General features: G+C 40.3%; 1 protein-coding gene and 1 long non-coding RNA gene across 18 annotated transcripts in view; one reads left to right on the forward strand and one right to left on the reverse strand.

Annotated features, from left to right (window-relative positions):
- The window catches only part of LOC144581768 (uncharacterized), a 120,774-nt gene that overhangs the window by 57,507 nt on the left and 43,214 nt on the right, over positions 1-20,053 (forward strand). The gene's annotated exons all lie outside the window — the stretch shown is intronic.
- The window catches only part of ALPK1 (alpha kinase 1), a 182,424-nt gene that overhangs the window by 5,702 nt on the left and 156,669 nt on the right, over positions 1-20,053 (reverse strand). For 15 of the 17 annotated variants that reach the window (XM_054253050.2, XM_054253048.2, XM_054253045.2 and 12 more), the window contains 8 exons: positions 15,496-15,582; positions 14,716-14,792; positions 13,661-13,756; positions 12,093-12,197; positions 8,821-10,945; positions 5,811-5,964; positions 2,462-2,624; positions 1,061-1,247 (listed from right to left, as the gene is read on the reverse strand). In XM_054253050.2, coding sequence (XP_054109025.1) covers positions 1,061-1,247; positions 2,462-2,624; positions 5,811-5,964; positions 8,821-10,945; positions 12,093-12,197; positions 13,661-13,756; positions 14,716-14,792; positions 15,496-15,582 — 2,994 coding nt within the window. Of the gene's footprint in view, positions 1-255; positions 688-1,060; positions 1,248-2,461; positions 2,625-5,810; positions 5,965-8,820; positions 10,946-12,092; positions 12,198-13,660; positions 13,757-14,715; positions 14,793-15,495; positions 15,583-20,053 lie in introns of those variants that run through there. The other 2 variants (XM_054253051.2, XM_035293114.3) reach the window with 2 other exon arrangements.

A 20,053-nucleotide genomic window follows, 5' to 3' on the forward strand; every position in this document is an offset into this window, starting at 1 on the left:
GGTCACCCTGTGGTTTATAGTTAGTAAATTCCTGGTAAGGAATTTGGGTTGCATATTCCAGTTATTGGTTTCAGAATAATTAAATGTTGGGTAATTATATTTGTCAAATATGACATCCCCAGAGCACTGATTTTCAAGGTACTAGAGAACAATAAAATACACTTAGAATAATTATCAATATCACAATATTGAATATTTCTTTCATGATTCAGAAATTTCTTTAGTGCCTTATTCATTAATTCATATACTCATCTGTTCATTTAACAAATATTTATTGGTTGCATACACTCTACAAAACACTGTTTTAGGCACTGGTGGTACTGACTGAACAATCTAGTCAAAAATCTTTGTACTCATTGAGCTAACATTCTTGTGAAGGGAAACAGATCAAAAGTAAAATATATAACAGAGTGATAAATGCTCTGAAAGTGGAATAGGAAAGGTCTTGGGGTGGCCATGGAACCATTACTATAAATAATTATAATAAATCTTATAATTTATATGAAGTATAAGGTAATGGCTAATAAAAATTCTGATGAATAAAATACCGGACAAACTAAAACAAAATTAAAATATTAAGGTAGAATTGAAGTCAGATTTAAGTCCATAGCTTAAGGATAAAGATTTCTGTTTTATAACCATCCCTGTTATGAGACCCAACATCACACTCTTAATAAGGGTAATGGGCTGGAGAAAAGGAAAAGTGGAAAGAAGATTTTACAGGTGAAAAAAATGCAATGATAAGAAATCTACATCACTCAAATCTAATTGAGTGAAATAAAAAAAAGCTGTTATAGATATACTGTGGAATGAAGCCCAACAGAACGTAAGCCAGACCCTTTCACTGATTATGTGATACTGTAGATACTTGTAGAAGTTTTGGGCATTTATTTCTTTCAGAATTATTTTTTATATATAGTAAGATCAATTAAGTTAATTCCAAATAGTAGCCTATACAATGGAGCAATCTATTAAATAAAGATTAGGGAAGCTAGTTACAAAACTTCACATTTACAAATAAGTAATATCAAAAATAAAAATAATTCCCAGTTTCACATACCTTGTAAATCGACCACAACATCTCTGTGATTAGAAAACTCATAAGAAAAATGGCCATAGGCCAATCCATATTCTGTGGCTTTGTATTCTGTTTTCACCACTTTTGTATTATTTGACAATTTTACAAATTCTCCCAGTATGTAAGGCTCTACACTGATACATCCCTTTATTGTCTTGTCCTCTAAAATCTGAAAAAATAGCATGGGACACGTTACAGCATAATGGTAAAGGCCACTGTCTTTGGACTTGGCTAAATCTCGGTTTGAACCTCGGCTCTGCCACTTTGCTTCTCTGAGTTTCTATTTCATCAAGGGTAAAGTGGGTATAATTATAACTACCTTTTAGACTTGTTAAAGGGATTATACAAGGAAATGTATGTAAAGTGCTTAACATGGCATGTGGCATGTCATAGAACTTAAATTTATTATTAGTCACATATTAAACTGCTCACTTAAGATTTAGGCCATGAGGTGACCTATTCTGGAGGCTTGGTTACCAGGACATGAAGTGAGATCATGCTCTGGGACTCTAGTTTGAAATATCAGCTTAAGTGTTTCTATGCTACTTTGAATTAAGGTTTGCAAACTGCCTGGCGCAGTGAGTGACATAAAGAAGGTATGAAATGGATAACTATTATTGTGATTAGGAAAAGATGGGTCTAAAAATGTCTCTGGCCAATGAACAAATTATTGCAAGTATGAATGCACTAAGGATCTAATATATTCAGGGTGGCAAGGCATCCTTGATCCAGAGAAGAGAAAACTCAATGAGAATATTTGCCTTTATTTATTGAACCGGATGTTCAGTGAAAAGAAACTGGTCTGCATGGTCCCAGAGGCAGAGCTGTAATCCATGGAAGTTAGAGAAAGATAGATTAGGGCCAAGTCTACGAACTTTCTAACCATTAGGATTATTTGAAAGTGAAAGTGGAACGATTATTTTTTTCATACTGAAGGTGTGTAAGCTTTTGCTTAGTAATCACTTGGTTGCAAGGGGTGAGGCTAACAGATGTAAAATGGGATTTATGAATCACGTTGAGGGGATAGTTTGTACTAGACACAATCTTTAGGGCTCTTTCTTCAAAGCACAGGGGCAATGCACAAGGATAGTTTGCTAAAAATGCTAGTCTAACTATGTGGAACCAGATACTCAGATTAACTGATATTCAAGTGTGACTTGTAAGATCCAAATGATGTGCTCAGGATGCAAAGGGTCATATTTAATCATACTTACTACATTTCTATCCAATAGATGAAATCAACTAAAGTGGATAAAGGAGGCTGGTAACTGAGTTTGTTGGATTTTACCAGAATGATGGTGGTACACAGGTTAGGCAGAGAAATCTAACCTAATATGTATTTATGGGCCCATTTAAGCAAATTCTTGATTTTTTTTATCTTACCAGTAATATTGTGGATGGGATGTAGAATATCTGCGTGGGAATGTTTTGTTCATAGAGTCTCTTGTTAAATTCTGTCACATAGTGCTGTGCAGTCATTTGCCGTTCCACATCAGTGAAGTGGTGCCAGAGCCCCTTTTGCTCCTTATAGTCTTTCCCAACATACCTATGAACAAAGAAAATCCATACAACAAAATGCAAATGTGATCTTAAGATAAAAGAGAGAGGAGATCAAAAAACTTATGCAAACACTTGAACTATCTCTTTCTCTGCCTTAGACAGTGAATATTAATTATTTTGACTTACCTCAAGATTCAAATAATTTTGTAAGAGCTGCTTGAACAATGGAACACAACTCATGCTAGCTGACCCAGAATGATAATGATTATAAAGGAAAAGTGTCACTTAATGTAGAAGTTCTCTAGACCTCAGGTAAGACAAGGGGGTCAGGATAGTGTACTGGAATGTGCATGGATTCTGGAGTCAAGATCTTCCACTCCCTGCAGTGTGGCCTTATATAGGTCAGCTCATCAATCTGAAGCCTTCCTCTATCCCTTCCTTTTATGATGACTTCATTCTTATAAATACTTATTATCCATCAACACCTATTATGTGCATAACACTGCACTAGTTTTGAGTGACTGGGAGAAAGTGTGAGACATGATTTGTATATTTCAAGAGCTAATAGCACAGTTGGTGTGGGAAGACACAAGGTAGTAAAATGACTACATGCAGAAAGCAGCAAAACAGTGCTGCACTGTACTGTAGTTTATAAGCTGGTGTGAATTTGAATTTGTGAGTAATTTCTCATGTGCCCAGAATGACCACCAAAAATCAAGGGGAATTGCTTGAGTCATAGACCCCAACCAAAATACACTCTCTCAAAAAATTTCTGAGTCCCATATAATAATGGAACTTAAGGAGGTTGTAGTTTTGGCCATTCAGACTCCTGAAGACCAGAAAGGATATATGACAGTGGAGGCTGCCACACGGCCTCAGAAGGCATCCTGCAGAGGAGCAGTTGTTCTAATAGGGATGCTATACCAGTGCTTTAGGCAGTTCTGCTATGAAGAGACCCCAGGGCCCGCAGAGGGTTTGAACTAATTCAGAATTTTGTTGACTGATGTCAGAGGTGTGCACAAGAGAGTGAACCCTATGAGTGCTGGCTACTGGAACATTTCCTGAACATTCTGCCAGAAGACCTCCAGTCCTAGGTATGGGATCACCAATCTGAGAATGGAGGTCCATATCTTCTCTCAACACATTTTTTTCTGGGATCCTTTTCCTTTAGTAAGGATTTGTTCATGATCAACTGCCATGGTCATTTTTTTTCTTTTAATCTGCGAATGTCTTTATTTTGCCTTTCTCCATGAAAGAGTTGCACTAAGTATATGATGACTTCCATTGTCTCTGACTTCCATTGTTGCTATGAAGAAACCAGCTATATGTCAAATTCATATTTCTTTGTAGGTAATCTGTCCTTTCTCTTTGAGTGCTTTTAAAATGTTGTGGGTTTTTTTTGTCCTTGGTTTTTGAAGTTTGACTACTGTGTACCTAGAAGTGGATGTCTGACTGCCCGCCTTCTTCCCTTCCTGCTTCCACCCAGCTTCTTTCCTCTTTCCCTCTGTCCTTAGGATTCATTGTGATTTCTGTATTTAAAGATTAGTGTATTTTGGCAATTCTGAAAAATTACCAGAAAGTATCTATTTAAATATTGCTTTTGCTCTCTTGCTGCTATTTTCTTCCGATCAGATATATGTTGAACCCTCTCACTCCATTCTCCATGCCTCTTATTCTCAAGGTATTTCTCATCTCAGGTCCTCCTATGATGTACTCTGCTGTATTAGGGCTGCTGTCACAAAGTGCCACCAATTGGGTGGCTTAAACAACAGAAATGGATTTTCTCACAGTTCTGAAGCCTAGGACTCCAAGTTCAAAGTTCCAGAGGGGCCATTGCCCCTCTGAAGGCTCTAAGGAAGAATCTGTTTCAGGCCTTTCTCCAAGCTTCTGGCAGTTCTTTGCCAGGAGGTAACATAACTACAGACTTCACATGGCATTCTCTCTGTGTCCGTGTCTATCTTCGAATTTCCTCTTTTTATAAGGATATTAGTCATATTGGATCAGTGACCCACCCTCCTCCAGTATGACTTCATCTTAACTTCACCAATTGCATCTGCAATGTCTTTACTTCCAGATAAGACTGTAGTCTGAAGTACTGAGAACCTAAATGTATGAGTTTTGGGAGACACGAATTAACCCTCAGCACCTGCCGCTGCTGCTTAGACACGTGACTTTCGGCAGTTCTTTAACATCTCTGTGACGACTCAGTTCCCGCATCTGTAAAGTGACGATAATAGCAGTATCTACCTCAGAGGGTTTTATGAAGATTAATTGATTAGCATATAAATCACTTAAAACAGGGCCTGGCTCATGTTTACCATAATAAAATAATAATCAATAATCTTTTCAAGAAATGCATTTCCACTGCTTACAGAGTCACCCAATTTCTGTTTCTATTTATTTCTTACACAATTTGGATTTGAGCAAATAACAAGACCAACTTTAAGTGAAAAGTCATGGCTTATAGGTCTTTTAAAATATACAAATGTTATGAAAATATGTCTTAAACCCAATGAAGACCACCTGTGGCTACTAATTTTTCAGGTGAGTTTTTGTTTAAAATTTATATTAAAACTGAGGCCAAATCAACAACTTCCCAGGTATTGACTTCACTGGGGTGGGATTATTTAAAGACATCCTCTCCATTGGGGATGCAGCCTTTCCCGAGTCCCTGCTTTCTATGAGTGGCATCTGAACTCATTCCCTTCCAGGTGTAGCTTTTGTCACTGGCTGCACCCTTACTCCACCCCTGCCTCAAACTCCCATGCAGGATCCTGAAAGGGTTCAGCAATCACTTATATCCCTGACAGGCTTCATGCCTGGCCTCAGGATTTTCCTGCCTTTTTTTTCAGGCTCACCTATTTCCTTAAAAGTGTGCTTTTCATAATTTAACACCCTTTTTGCCAGCATTGTTAGTGAACACTTAAGGCTCTCTGGTCTGCTATGTGGCCAGGAACTTTATTTTTCTTATAGGTACAGTATGGCTAATAATGTTTCCCTGATGGGTTTGAGATCCTGTAGCTAAAAAGCCAGCAAAATAGCTGATAGAACATGGGTCCTCAATACATGGTAACTGTTATTAGTTAGTTAATAATGAGAAGAAAGAGGAGTAGAAATCTGAAAAATTTTGGCCAAGTTTTTCAGTCCCTACAAAGTCTCATGAGTGATTATGTAACAGAAGGGCAAGGTTAGCTCGTCTTACATTAGTTATAAGAACGGTTTTAAATAGTACCTCCCCAAAATTTCTTCTTGATGAAGATGATGAACCCAAAAAGCATTTCTTTGTCTGCCTTTTTTCTTCACAGTCAAGTAGTCCCCCAAATAGACAGCAGTTTCCTGGGCTGTCCACAGTTCAGATTTTTTGGAATATTTTAACAAAAGAGCAGCTGGAGAAAAAAGATGAAATGATTCTTATTTTCAAAAGGACAATACAATTCATGAATAAAGTCAAAGTGACACAGGTCCTGAACCAGCTCACCTGAAATCTTCACTTTCTTTATATGTTTTCTCTAATTTTCATCTCTTCTATAACAACTACAGTATTAAAAAGTTAGTGAGAAATAATAAAAAGGTAACACTTTATAAATTACAACGAGGAATAGCCTTTGAGTCACAAAATACCTTGTTTATGATGAAAAGGGATTAAGATAACCATGAAGATTCTACATGAAAGAAGTGGGAAATAAAGGAATTTTAAGATCAGAAAATGGCAGAGACCCTTTTGGGACAAGTGACACATGCTTGCAACTTACTATTATTACCTGGGGATCCCAAATAACAGAGGCTACTACTGATGCCAGATCACACAAAGAGAAATAAACTAGATAATTTTACCTAATAGGCTCCTGGCAGCTCCGGGAATCCTAGCATTCATTATATATTCAAGTGCACCCTAATTTTCTCTTCAGTGTTTTAAATTGAGAAAGTTTGGATATTACTTGAGAAAATGTAGCTATGGTACAAACATGCAAACTCAACTGAAAAAGGGAAAGATAAGTGGAAAAGGTAGGGACAGTCTCCACTTTAAAGAAAGGAAGAACAGTGCTAAGTAAGAAAGCATCTCTTTGAGGAGAAAGACCAATATGAATCCTAAGCAAGGAGTGCAACACTTTGGTTGAAGTTAAAATGAGGTAAACAAAGACCTGTGTCTAGATTGTGATAATAGACAAGTGAATGGGACACATGGGAGAGAAAATACTTAAAGTGAGATAAACTCACAGTTCTGGAAAGGGGATGACTATGGGTTGGGTGAGACGGTGACGGGGGTTGGGTGACTCAGTTAGAGAAGCTGGATGGAAATGGAAGGTCAGTTGTCTGTCCGCACACAGGACGGGTGATGAATTGAGAGAAGAAAAGAGGAAGTGAATCATTGTTCTGTTTCTGCCATTTTGGGCTTCGCTTCCTCCAATGTATGTTTCCATCCATAAATTAGCAAACAATAGCAAATAACAAGAAAGCAGTTACTTCGTTGTAATTCCAAATGTGATTCCAAAATTGCAGACTCTCACACTAAGTAACTAAACCCTATCACTGGACATTTTGCCTTTTTTTTTTTTTGGGTTACAATGTGATGTGTATTCTAGTCTGACTTCATGGTGGCAAAACACTGTAATACTTAGAAGCAGAAGCTCTCAACAATGGCTTTCAGCAGAATCACCAGAGAGCTCATAAGAAATAACAATTCCTAGATGGAAATCTCTGGGGTGGGGCCTTGGAAGTTTTTAAAAGCTCCCTAGAAGATTCTCATGTAGTGCCAGGGTTGAGAACTACTACTTAGTAACCAGTGCTTAGCAATCCATGTAGTTTGTTTCTTCTGTGATGTGCTTTGTAATCATTTTTTAATCTTTCAAATCATTTTTCTGTATAGTAGGAGGGCACTTTTAAGCTGTGTTAGACACACTGACAATATGTTAGACACATTGACTATTACCCAGCTTCCTGCTTTGGGCAGTGACATTGGGCTGTTCCTTAAGCAAGAAGTAGCTGCTGATTGCAACAGTAGGGGTACTGTAGTCTGAAAGTTTTTATCCCCTGTAAATTCACATGTTGAAGTTTTAATCCACAAGGTGATGGTGTCAGGAGCTGGAGCCTTTGGGGGTTGATTAGGTCATAAGGGGAAGATTCCTCATAAATGGGATGCCCTCATAAAAGAGACTCATAAATGAGTGCCCTCATAAAAGAGACCCCAGAGAGACCCTTCTCCCTTCCACTATGTGGGGACAGAGAGAAAAGGGGCTGTCAATGAACCAGAAAACTGTACTTTCATCCTGGACTTCCAGGGTCCAGAATTATGAGGAATAAATTTCTGTTGTTCATATGCTACCCAGTTGATGGCATTTTGTTATAGCATCATGAATGCAAGACATTTGTCCAGCCAATTGGCTGGCAAGAAACCACTTAGGTAGACAGGTATAAAAAGTCTCTGCCCAATAGAAAGATGATATTTAATTAGGTCCCCATAGAATTCTAATGGGGAAAGATAGAGAAAAATCAGTTGGGTGGTAAAGAGACTCAAAGGGGAAGATAGATGCTGAGCAGATAATATGGTATCCAGCCTGTTAAAACCAGCTGGTTAGTAGTAAGAATCAATGGAGAAGACAGATGCTGAGTAAATGAGATGGCCTCCAGAGCTGTTTTAAACCCTTAGCAATGGCTGTGCCTGAGTCCTCCCATCTCCCTCTCTGCCTCACGTGTCCTTAGTGCAAATCTCCAGTATGCGAAGGAGCTTGAGCAAGCCTTTTTACTTTGTAATCTTCAAGGTCCATCAAACAGAATGAGGGAGACCCCTGAAGTATACATTTCTCTGTGAACTCACAAAGCATACCAGTACCAGGGATCTATGTCTTTCATGAATTTTCTTTTCTACTTCTTTTTTGAGACAGAGTTTCACTCTTGTTGCCCAGGCTGGAGTGCAATGGTGTGATCTCGGCTAACTGCAACCTCCATCTCCTGAGTTCAAGCGATTCTCCTCCCGCACCCTCCCGAGTAGCTGGGACTACAGGCACCCACCACAATGCCCAGCTAATTTTTTGTATTTTTAGTAGAGACAGGTTTCACCATGTTGGCCAGGCTGGTCTTGAACTCCTGATCTCAGTGATCCACCCACCTCAGCCTCCCAAAGTGCTAGGATTACAGGTGTGAGCCACTGCACCTGGACCTTTCATGAGCTTTAAGTGTTCTACATACCACACTCTTCAGAAGGTCACCCCCAAGGGGGGACTTACTGAAAAGGTTGTACTTACTATGTGCTTGATGGAGTTGACTGGGCTTAAAAACCCCCGTATTCTCTAGTCTCTGAAACAGCCAGTCATGCCTCACTCCTGCCAACAGCTTTTCAAAGTCATCAGGTTGCAAGGTGCGAGCCTCAAGGATTTCTTGCCTTGTGTTTCCTGGCAATGAAACCGAAGAACTCCCACTGGAATTCAGATAGGACCATGGGCTGTCCCCCTCAGAAGAACCACTGGAAAATGCAGGTGATTTCAGCCACCACGCTGAGGATGAGGTGGAGTTCTGGCTGCAGTTTAGCATGTTTCCAGGCTCATTTCCTTCCTCTGTGGTAGTGCAGTCCTCGCTGAGGACAGGGAAGAGGATGTTACTGCTTACAGAGGAACTGGGGATCTCAGCCACCTGACCAGGCAGCTGTCTCAGAGTGCACAGTCTATGAGAGCCATACCCATTTGTACAAGGAACATCCGTGCTGTCGAGCAGTTGCCCCTTCTCATCCACCGTGGAGGCATCAAGGTCGATGCCCTGCTCTGCGTCTGAGCCACCACTTCTACTGGAGTCAGGATTTTGAACAGGCCAATTAGGGGAGAAAGAGCTATATGCCAGCATGGAATTGTTTCCCAGAGAATTGTGCATGACTCTGCGAAAGTCTAATGGCGCATCTTCTGTGCTTTCTGTTGTTTCTCCTTCTGGGTCAACCCAGGAGGAACTAGCTTTAAATGTAGGGTCTGTGCCTCTTTCACTGATTTCTTCTCCATTTTCTTCCCCATGGCTGTCTTTGGCATCACAGCTGGTTTCTGGAAACTCATCAATTATTTCAAAGTCTTCTTCTTCTTCTTGGATTGAAGGATGTGTGCCCGTATACTTGGGCCTACCAGAATCAAAAGACCAAGAAGCAGAACCATATGAGGGTCTGGAATGAGCTGAAGTATTTCTGGGTCCCATATTTCTGACTTCCTGGATAGTTTTTGGAGCTCCTTCTAAAAGCCCTGGACCAGAGACCAAAAAAGTACCTGGGGTATTATGAGGTACCAAGGGCATCTGTTTGTGGAGCTGATTTTGAGAAGGCTTCAAATTGTCATCTTTGGGTTCCTGAAGAGAGAGACCATGAAGCTCTGAACACAATGAATGCGTAGTTCTGCCTTCCCTGTCATTATCTAGCTCCTCAGACAAGGCAGTAGAACACTGAGTGTCCACCAGATTTTCTTTGCCAGGCTCTTTTCCAGCTGACTTGTCATCAACATAATTCACTTCCTCCCAGCTTGCAGAGGAACTAAACCCTGATAAGTTGCTCCAAGCACTGGAGCTCTGGCTGCTACTCAGGGACTTGTTGAAAACAGCTCCCTCACCATTGCTGCAGTCCGAAGGCTCAGTCTCAGTCTCCACATCTTGATCCAAGGAGACTCGAAATGCATCAGAATGGGTCCAGTTTTTCCTTCCTCCCCTTCTGAATTCCCTGTGAACATTCTTCACCATTAGGGAGGAAGATGTTCCTGCGTCTTTTGGATAGCGTGGCTTTTCTGGAGTAGTACTCACTGTGTCTAGGTTTTTTGTTTCTGTTTTTAGAGCTGTGATACAGACTCCTGTTTTTGCATCTTTCTGTTCATGTTTGTTGTTTCCACAATCACTTTCAAATACTTCACACACCACAGTATGGTGCTGTGAATAGGTTTTAAGGATTGTTTGGAAATCCACTTTCCCGTGCGAGGTAAGTTTATCCAACCTGCACTTGAAACTCTCTGGAACATAAGATCTGTCATCTAAATTTGAGAAGCTTTGAACTTGTAAATGTTCCTTCACCTTGGCAATCACAGACATAATTTCTTGAGACAGGGCTTCTCTGTCCTGGCTTCTGGAGGAAGTGCTGAAATTGTACAGCTTCCCCACTGCTTCCTTACAGACTTGACTTGCTGCATGGACCATTCCTGTCTCCCCATGGAGTCTTCTGTGCACTGTGGTGAGACCAAAAGCAGCTTTGATAAAGCTGTGAAGCTCCTGTTTTCCAGTAACAGGCTCCTCATCTCTCTTGGTGAGGAGGCCAATCTCAAAGGCCTCTTTGGCTTCACACAGATATAAGGTTTTCATTCCTGGAGGACAGTCATTGGAACTACTATATGACAACAAGCACGTGCCACGGATGTTCTGGGGAAAATACCAAATAACAAATCAGATATTGAATTGCAAATAGGAAGTGAATCAGGACAAACTTTTCATTTCTGGAGGACGGTCATTTGAAATATAGAAAAATGAGCACATGCCACAGATACTCTAAGGAAAACCCATAGCAAGCTTTGAGTTAAGGACCTAAGGCCTTTTTGGTGAATCAGAAGGGACCTGGATGAAAGCAATTGGCTGGCATAAAGGAGTAAGATACTAGCTTCAATTACCATCCTGTTGTATCCCTGATACATTTTGATTAAAGAAGATAGGCTTGTTGCTGCTGCTGTTGTTAGTTTTAGCAGAGCCTATCCATGGAAATGGATATAAGTTGATGAATACATCATTTGTTTAATAGTTGAAGCAATAGGGCATTGGTTTCCAAGTGTACCCGTGCCTTTGTATCACCTAGGCAATATTCCAAAATTAAAGATTTTGGGTACCAATCACAGAGATTTATATTTAGTGGATCTAGGGTAGAGTTCAGAAATGGGTAGTTTTCTTTCCTTCCTTCCTTTCTTTCCTTCCTTCCTTGTTTTTTCAGTGTCTTGCTCTGTTACCCAGGCTGGAGTGCAGTGGTGCAATCTCATCTCATTGCAACCTCAACTTTCCAGGCTCAGGTTATCCTCCCACCTCAGCCTCCCTAGTAGCTGGGACTATAGGCACGAGCCATCACACCAGGCCAATTTTATTTTTTTATTTTTTATTTTTTGGTAGAGACAAGGTCTCATCATGTTGTTCAGGCTGATCTTGAACTTTTGGGCTCAACACATCCACCTACCTTGGCCTCCCAAAGTGCTGGGGTTACAGGCATGAGCCACCATGCCTGGCAGGAACAGGTATTTTGAGAAGCTTCCTTAGGTTATTTTGATGTGCATTCAGGCTTGGGAACCATTGCTTCACAACAGGCAACATTCTATCTTTGGGCTGAATTAATTTAGCTCCTAGCAGGCCGTGACCACTCTGACCAATAACATTTTTCCATATGTGGTGTGGAGTCTTATCAGAACTGCCACTGATGAGACACAAAGACTATTTGAAGGTTAAACCTTTCCCTTCTCACTGGTTACATCAGAAAGCACCCTAGGGGGAGGTCCTGTGGGGGTTTGAGGAGAGATTGCATTCTGTTTACCACAGCTGTGAGCACGAAGAGCGGCGTGTAGGCACTGAAGGCAGCTGCCAGCTTGCAGGCTTCTGCAGCAGACAGCAAATGGTGGTCAAACTCCTTCAGCAGGCTCTGTGAGAAAATGAGAGGCAGAGTGGAATGGTGATAATTCATTATCGATGAGCAAAAAACAGGCTATGAAATTGTTTTGCTTTTCTTTCATGATTTCAAGGGACTCCTCACCGCAACTCATTCAGAACAGTGTCAAGAAAGAGTAAGTGGGTCTAAAAACCACAAGGTGTTGACTTTCCTTTTCCCCAGCAGCCACACACCTGTGCAAAGTAATTTGGGTGAGCTTCTTTGGAGGATGGTGGCAGTTCTTTGTTCAAAGAAACTCTGCACATTTTGCAGCCAGATTAATTGATTTCTGCACTGCTCTTGGCAAGGAGCCCTTTAGTTGATGATTTCACAGCAAATAGGATTCACTTATTAATTCTATAAATATGTATAGTGTACCTCCACGTGCCAGGGCCCGTTCTAGACTCAGGGGAAATAGCAGACAATGAGCCTGCAAGGCGCTTACTTTCTGTTGCGGGGGAGGGATCAGTCAACATGCAAAGCAAGTAAAGTGCGTAGTGTTTGAGAAGATGACAAGTGTTCTGGAGAGAAAGTGGAGAAGGGGTTAGGGAGGTCCGGGATGGGAAAGAAGTCTGCAATTTTAAGCAGTCATCAGGGATAATTTCGGTGAACAAGGGAACATGATCCTCCTGCTTTGGTCAAACAGAAAAAGCAACGTCTTGGATTTAGATTACCATCAGCAAGCTGTGTGTGTTCTTTGACTACACTAATTAGTATTGAGTGTGGTGACCACTGTGATTGGGGTCTTTCATGAAAATGGCAATATAGATGATGATAAAAACACAATTTCAGCACAGTGTGAAGAGCAGTAGAACATCCTTGCCACTTCTCTGGGCTGGTCAGAGATCTGGGCTCAGCTCCCAGTTCTCTCTCTTACCGGTTGTGTAAACTGCAGAGGTTAGTTTCTCTATACTGCATTTTATTTTTCTCTAAAATGATCGATGCACTTTGCTCTACCCTCCTCATAGGGTTTTATGTGGATATACATACACTTTTCTTGAGTTGTAAAGTGATATTTAAAAATTGGCAGTCATTATTATCAAGGAAGAGAGCCTGGAACAAGGGACTGATGCTCTGATTTGGAAAGAGGGTGATTATAGAATTTTACAATTATTACCCCTTAACATCAAGATGGCCCAAGCTTGGAAACTGAATTTTGTGATAGTTTGAAAGGAAAGAAGTGGGGCTCAAAATCATTTTGTTGATATTCATTCATTCATTCACCAGTAACTTTCTGAGCACCCTCTGAGTGTCTGGTACGGTGTTAGGTGCTGGGATAATAAAGCCAAATAAGAGCCCTCTCCAGGATTTCTCCCACTTGTCTAGGAGGGGCAGCACTGAGATTCCTGACCCCCAGTCTCCTGAGAAAGACACCCAGTAACCAACCACCAAGAACACTGTTAACACTTTTGTAGGTGATGCCATTCCATGTCATGTTTTTGACATATGATAATTACCAAATTAATTTGTGGATTATTTTTAAACTTTTCATAATCATTCTTGCTCATGGAAACAAAGATGTCTGCCAGTATGCCTAGTGACGTGGAGAGGCCCTGTAAAAAAAAACAGAAACGAATCACAGATTGAGAATTCATGGTTGATTACTGCCCTCGTCTCACGGCCTAAAGGAAATGATTATCCCTCCTTATGAACTATTTGCCTATTATTATTATTTTATTACTATGATCTTGGAGATACTATTTCAAAAAATCAACATACAATAATTATACATGTTTATGGATAACAACGTGACATTTTGACATACGTATGCATTGTGTAATAATTAATAGCCTAACTTGGAGATACTTTTAAACTGGCTGCCACAGAGCTTGAAAGATCAACACATCCTAGGGCACATGGGCCTAATGTAAACACAGCTACTTCTCAGTTGGGTTTCACTGGATCATCAACAATAACTTTTCCCTACTGCCAGCCTAAATTACTGGCCAAAGAAAGAGTTCACATCACAGTCTGTATTGTGAAAGGACTATAGACAGCAACACTGCTTACACAGCTCAGGGAAATGTAATAAGCAGATGCTTCAGATAATGAGACTAGTCCCACAGAATTCCAGAAAATGAAAATGTCAAGTAGGAAGGCAGATGACCCTTCTTAATTTCTTGAATAAAGATGCTACATAAGCAATTAATTGTCTTTGCTACTCAAGAAAAATAAATTTACATATAAGCAACTTGGCCATCTCAACTTTGCTATGCAATCAAGTAATGGCTAAATATATGATACAACAGATAAATGAATGGATGAATAGAGATAAATATATAAATGGACTGTTATAAATGATTATAAAAACACCATCAATATGCCACGAGTCTAACTATGAGTGAGGATGAGGCAAGACACAGAAGGAAGTCACCAACTGTACCCAGTCTTATGCTCATGAAAAATAAATAAAAATAAGACAGAAGAAATTGATATATAATAAATGGAATTGTGTCATAAAGAGATAAATCCAAATACAGGAAAGGAGAGAAAGAAGCGCCAGACAAACCACCTTTTTATCCGGCTGAGGAAGTGCCAAATACCCTACAATGGAGGCCCATATTAACTCTGCTGCTTCGTACCACATCCCTGAAAAAAAAAAAAGGACAGGGGAGGAACAGCTGGTATCTGTGCTCTTACAGGGGGTATCTTTGAAAACTAATACAGAAAGAAGACTCTTCAGTTCCTGTTAGGAAAACTCAGGCCTAGAGTAGATTGACACAGCAATGTTTTTCCAGTTGTTGTAATACAGACAATTTCTCCATTTCACTGGGAAACAGAATTATTATGTATTTGTATATATAATATGTATAATATATGTAAATAGTTATCCCAGTTTTTTTCAAAAATAATAATTGCCACCTCCTGTTACAATTTTTCAAGCCCTTTTTCTGGCTTCTAAAGTATATTAGGGTTCTATAAACTTGAAAAATTCATGAACACCTTAAGGAATGAACGAGTATAGTGTCACGGTAGATATGGTATAAGGTGCCACCATGTCACACAGAGTCCTGCTGAACTGAGTCAGATGCTAGAAATAACACTGCGAACCTGGCAGTTAATATCATAATATACAACTGTGGACCCCTCTAACCAAACTCACTAGAAAAAAACCCATTTTATTAATATTCGTGACACTCCTAGAATCTTAAATGCCATTCTCTTTTCAATGAGGAAACTCAGGCAAGTGGAGAGGAACAATTTTAGATAAAAGCAGAAAATTCCGCAGTGACACCGTGCTGTCAGGCTTGGCAAATGAGCCTTGAGAGGCACAAGCGTTAGAGGATGGTACCTAGCTTTTGCAGAATCTGCCCTCTGATCTGTATACAGACCGACTGCACCAGGACCTTGTCACTTTCATTTCTGTACAGCCAGGTACCTAAAATAAAAGAGAGGAAATTGCCTTGAATTATTAGAGATATGGCCTTGTAAAGTAAAACTATTTTCATGAAAGCCTTCATGAGTGCACATGGCATCAATTTGAAACACAATCTCGTCTCTACATTTAGAATCAGGTTCAGACTACTCGCTGGAGCCTAAGGCTCTGCAGAAACTGACTCCTGTCTGGTCTCCAGTTCTCCTGCCCCCCCACTTATTCTCTGTCCGCTCTAGCTTTATTTTGCTTCCTTGTAATAGGATTGGCCTCTTGCTTCATGGCAGCTGCAATGACCGCTAGCTCTGCTTGGGATCCTCTTTCCTCTGGCTACTTAAGAGGCCAGATCCTTCTCCTTCAGGTCTCAGCCTCAATACTTTTCCTCAAAGGCCTCCACAGATTAATTTTTCTACACTGTTAACCCCCACTTTCTTGTAGTTGCCTTGCAGAGGATGAGATGGATGTCAAAACTGATGACTCCACATATGTGCCAAGAGGGTATGAGAGCTGGTCCTTTGACTCAGGCAAGGAATAGTGAGTGGCTTTGCTTTTCATTGTGATTGGGGTGTGGGACTGGGTAAAGGTTCCTGTAAGCTGGGTTTGGGTGTGTGGATAAATGGGTTTTTGTTTGTTTGTTTGTTTAATTGGCCTGTGTAGTGTGAGGCAAAAGTAAAAAAGGCTGTGGCCTGAGAGCTGTCAGTGATCAAACATCAAAAATAGAGGTAAACTCTTCACTTCCCCCTCACTATTCTCTGTCACATCAGAGAATATTTATTTTCTTCCTAGCTTTTTTTTTCTTTTTTATTGCATTTTAGGTTTTGGGGTACACGTGCAGAACATGCAAGATAGTTGCATAGGTACACATATGGCAGTGTGTTTTGCTGCCTTCCTCCCCTTCACCCACATTTGGCATTTCTCCCCAGGCTATCCCTCCCCAGCTCCACCCCCCCGGCTGTCCCTCCCCTCTTCCCCCCAATAGACCCCAGTGTTTAGTACTCCCCTCCCTGTGTCCATGTGTTCTCATTTTTCATCACCCGCCTATGAATGAGAATATGCGGTATTTCATTTTCTGTTCTTGTGTCAGTTTGCTGAGAATGATGTTCTCCAGATTCATCCATGTCCCTACAAACGACACGAACTCATCATTTTTGATTGCTGCATAATATTCCATGGTGTATATGTGCCACATTTTCCCTGTCCAGTCTATCATCGATGGGCATTAGGGTTGGGTCCATGTCTTTGCTATTGTAAACAGTGCTGCAATGGACATTTCTGTGCATGTGTCCTTACAGTAGAACGATTTATAGTCCTTTGGATATATACCCAGTAATGGGATTGCTGGGTCAAATGGAATTTCTATTTCTTTTTTTTTTTATTTTTATTTTTTTTATTGCATTTTAGGTTTTGGGGTACATGAGCAGAGCATGCAAGACAGTTGCGTAGGTACACACATGGCAGTGCGCTTTGCTTTCCTTTTCCCCTTCACCCATGTTTGGCATTTCTCCCCAGGCTATCCCTCCCCACCTCCCCCTCCCACTGGCCCTCCCCTTTTCCCCCCAATAGACCCCAGTGTTTAGTACTCCCCTTTCTGTGTCCATGTGTTCTCATTTTTCATCACCTGCCTATGAGTGAGAATATGCGGTGTTTCAATTTCTGTTCTTGTGTCAGTTTGCTGAGGATGATGTTCTCCAGATTCATCCGTGTCCCTACAAATGACACAAACTCATCATTTCTGAATGCTGCATAATATTCCATGGTGTATATGTGCCACATTTTTCCAATCCAGTCTATTATCAGTGGGCATTTGGGTTGATTCCAGGTCTTTGCTATTGTAAACAGTGCTGCAATGAACATTCGTGTACATGTGTCCTTATAGTAGAATGATTTATAGTCTTTTGGATATATACCCAGTAATGGGATTGCTGGGTCAAATGGAATTTCTATTTCTAAGGCCTTGAGGAATCGCCACACAGTCTTCCACAATGGTTGAACTAGTTTACACTCCCACCAACAGTGTAAAACTGTTCCTATTTCTCCACATCCTCTCCAGCATCTGTTGTCTCCAGATTTTTTAATGATCGCCATTCTAACTGGCGTGAGATGGTATCTCAATGTGGCTTTGATTTGCATATTTCTGATGACCAGTGATGATAAGCATTTTTTCATATGTTTGTTGGCCTCATATATGTCTTCTTTTGTAAAGTGTCTGTTCATATCCTTTGCCCATTTTTGAATGGGCTTGTCTTTTTCCTGTAAATCTGTTTGAGTTCTTTGTAAATTCTGGATATCAGCCCTTTGTCAGCTGGGTAAAGTGCAAAATTTTTTCCCATTCTGTTGGTTGCGGATTCACTCTAGTGACTGTTTCTTTTGCCGTGCAGAAGCTGTGGGGTTTGATTAGGTCCCATTTGTCTATTTTGGCTTTTGTTGCCAATGCTTTTGGTGTTTTGTTCATGAAGTCCTTGCCTACTCCTATGTCCTGAATGGTTCTGCCTATGTTTTCTTCTAGAGTTTTTATGGTGCCAGGTCTTATGTTTAAGTCTTTAATCCATCTGGAGTTAATTTTAGTGTAAGGTGTCAGGAAGGGCTCCAGTTTCTGCTTTCTGCACATGGCTAGCCAGTTTTCCCAACACCATTTATGAAATAGGGAGTCCTTTCCCCATTGCTTGTTTTTGTCAGGTTTATCAAAGATTGTATGGTTGTAGATATGTTGTGTTGCCTTCGACGCCTCTGTTCTGTTCCATTGGTCTATATCTCTGTTTTGGTACCAGTACCATGCTGTTTTGATTACTGTAGCCTTGTAGTAGAGTTTGAAGTCCGGTAGTGTGATGCCCCCTGGTGTGTTCTTTTTGCTTAGAATTGACTTGGCTATATGGGCTCTGTTTTGGTTCCATATGAAGTTTAAGGTGGTTTTTTCAAGTTCTGTGAAGAAAGTCAATGGTAGCTTGATGGGGATAGTGTTAATTCTGTAAATTACTTTGGGCAGTATGGCCATTTTCACGATATTGATTCTTCCTAACCATGAACATGGAATGTTTCTCCAACTGTTTGTGTCCTCTCTTATTTTGTTAAGCAGTGGTATGTAGTTTTCCTTGAAGAGGTCCCTTACGTTCCTTGTGAGTTGTATTCCTAGGTATTTTATTCTTTTTGTAGCGATTGTGAATGGCAGTTTGTTCTTGATTTGGCTCTCTTTAAGTCTGTTATTGGTGTAGAGGAATGCTTGTGATTTTTGCACATTGATTTTATATCCTGAGACTTTGCTGAAGTTGCTTATCAGTTTCAGGAGTTTTTGGGCTGAGGCGATGAGGTCTTCTAGATATACTATCATGTCATCTGCAAATAGAGACAATTTGCCTTCCTCCTTTCCTATTTGAATACCCTTTATTTCTTTTTCTTGCCTGATTGCTATGGCTAGAACTTCCAGTACTATATTGAATAGGAGTGGTGAAAGAGGGCATCCTTGTCTAGTGCCAGATTTCAAAGGGAATGCTTCCAGTTTTTGCCCATTCAGTATGATAGTGGCTGTTGGTTTGTTGTAAATAGCTTTTATTACTTTGAGATACATTCCATCGATACCGAGTTTATTGAGGGTTTTTAGCATAAAGGGCTGTTGAATTTTGTCAAAGGCCTTCTCTGCGTCAATTGAGATAATCATGTGGTTTTTGTTTTTGGTTCTGTTTATGTGGTGAATTACGTTTATAGACTTACATATGTTGAACCAGCCTTGCATCCCCGGGATGAATCCTGCTTGATCATGGTAAATAAGTTTTTTGATGTGCTGTTGCAATCAGCTTGCCAATATTTTATTGAAGATTTTTGCGTCTATGTTCATCATGGATATTGGCCTGAAGTTTTCTTTTCTTGTTGGATCTCTGCCAGGTTTTGGTATCAGGATGATGTTGGTCTCATAAAATGATTTGGGAAGGATTCCCTCTTTTTGGATTATTTGGAATTGTTTCAGAAGGAATGGTACCAGTTCCTCTTTGTGTGTCTGGTAGAATTCGGCTGTGAACCTATCTAGACCTGGGCTTTTTTTGTGTGGTTGGCTCTTAATTGCTGCCTCAACTTCAGACCTTGTTATCGGTCTGTTCATAGTTTTGGCTTCCTCCTGGTTTAGGCTTGGGAGGACACAAGTGTCCAGGAATTTATCCATTTCTTCCAGGTTTCCTAGTTTATATGCATAGAGTTGTTTGTAATATTCTCTGATGATGGTTTGAATTTCTGTGGAATCTGTGGTGATTTCCCCTTTATCGTTCTTTATTGCATCTATTTGGTTGTTCTCTCTTTTCTTTTTTATCACTCTGGCTAGTGGTCTGTCTATTTTGTTGATCTTTTCAAAAAACCAGCTCTTGGGTTTATTAATTTTTTGAAGGATTTTTCGCGTCTCTATCTCCTTCAGTTCTGCTCTGATCTTAGTTATTTTTTGTCTTCTGCTAGGTTTTGAGTTTTTTTGATCTTGCTCCTCTAGCTCTTTCAATTT

This window comes from Callithrix jacchus, chromosome 3, assembly GCF_049354715.1.
Source record: "Callithrix jacchus isolate 240 chromosome 3, calJac240_pri, whole genome shotgun sequence".
NCBI classification, from domain to species: Eukaryota; Metazoa; Chordata; class Mammalia; order Primates; family Cebidae; genus Callithrix; species Callithrix jacchus.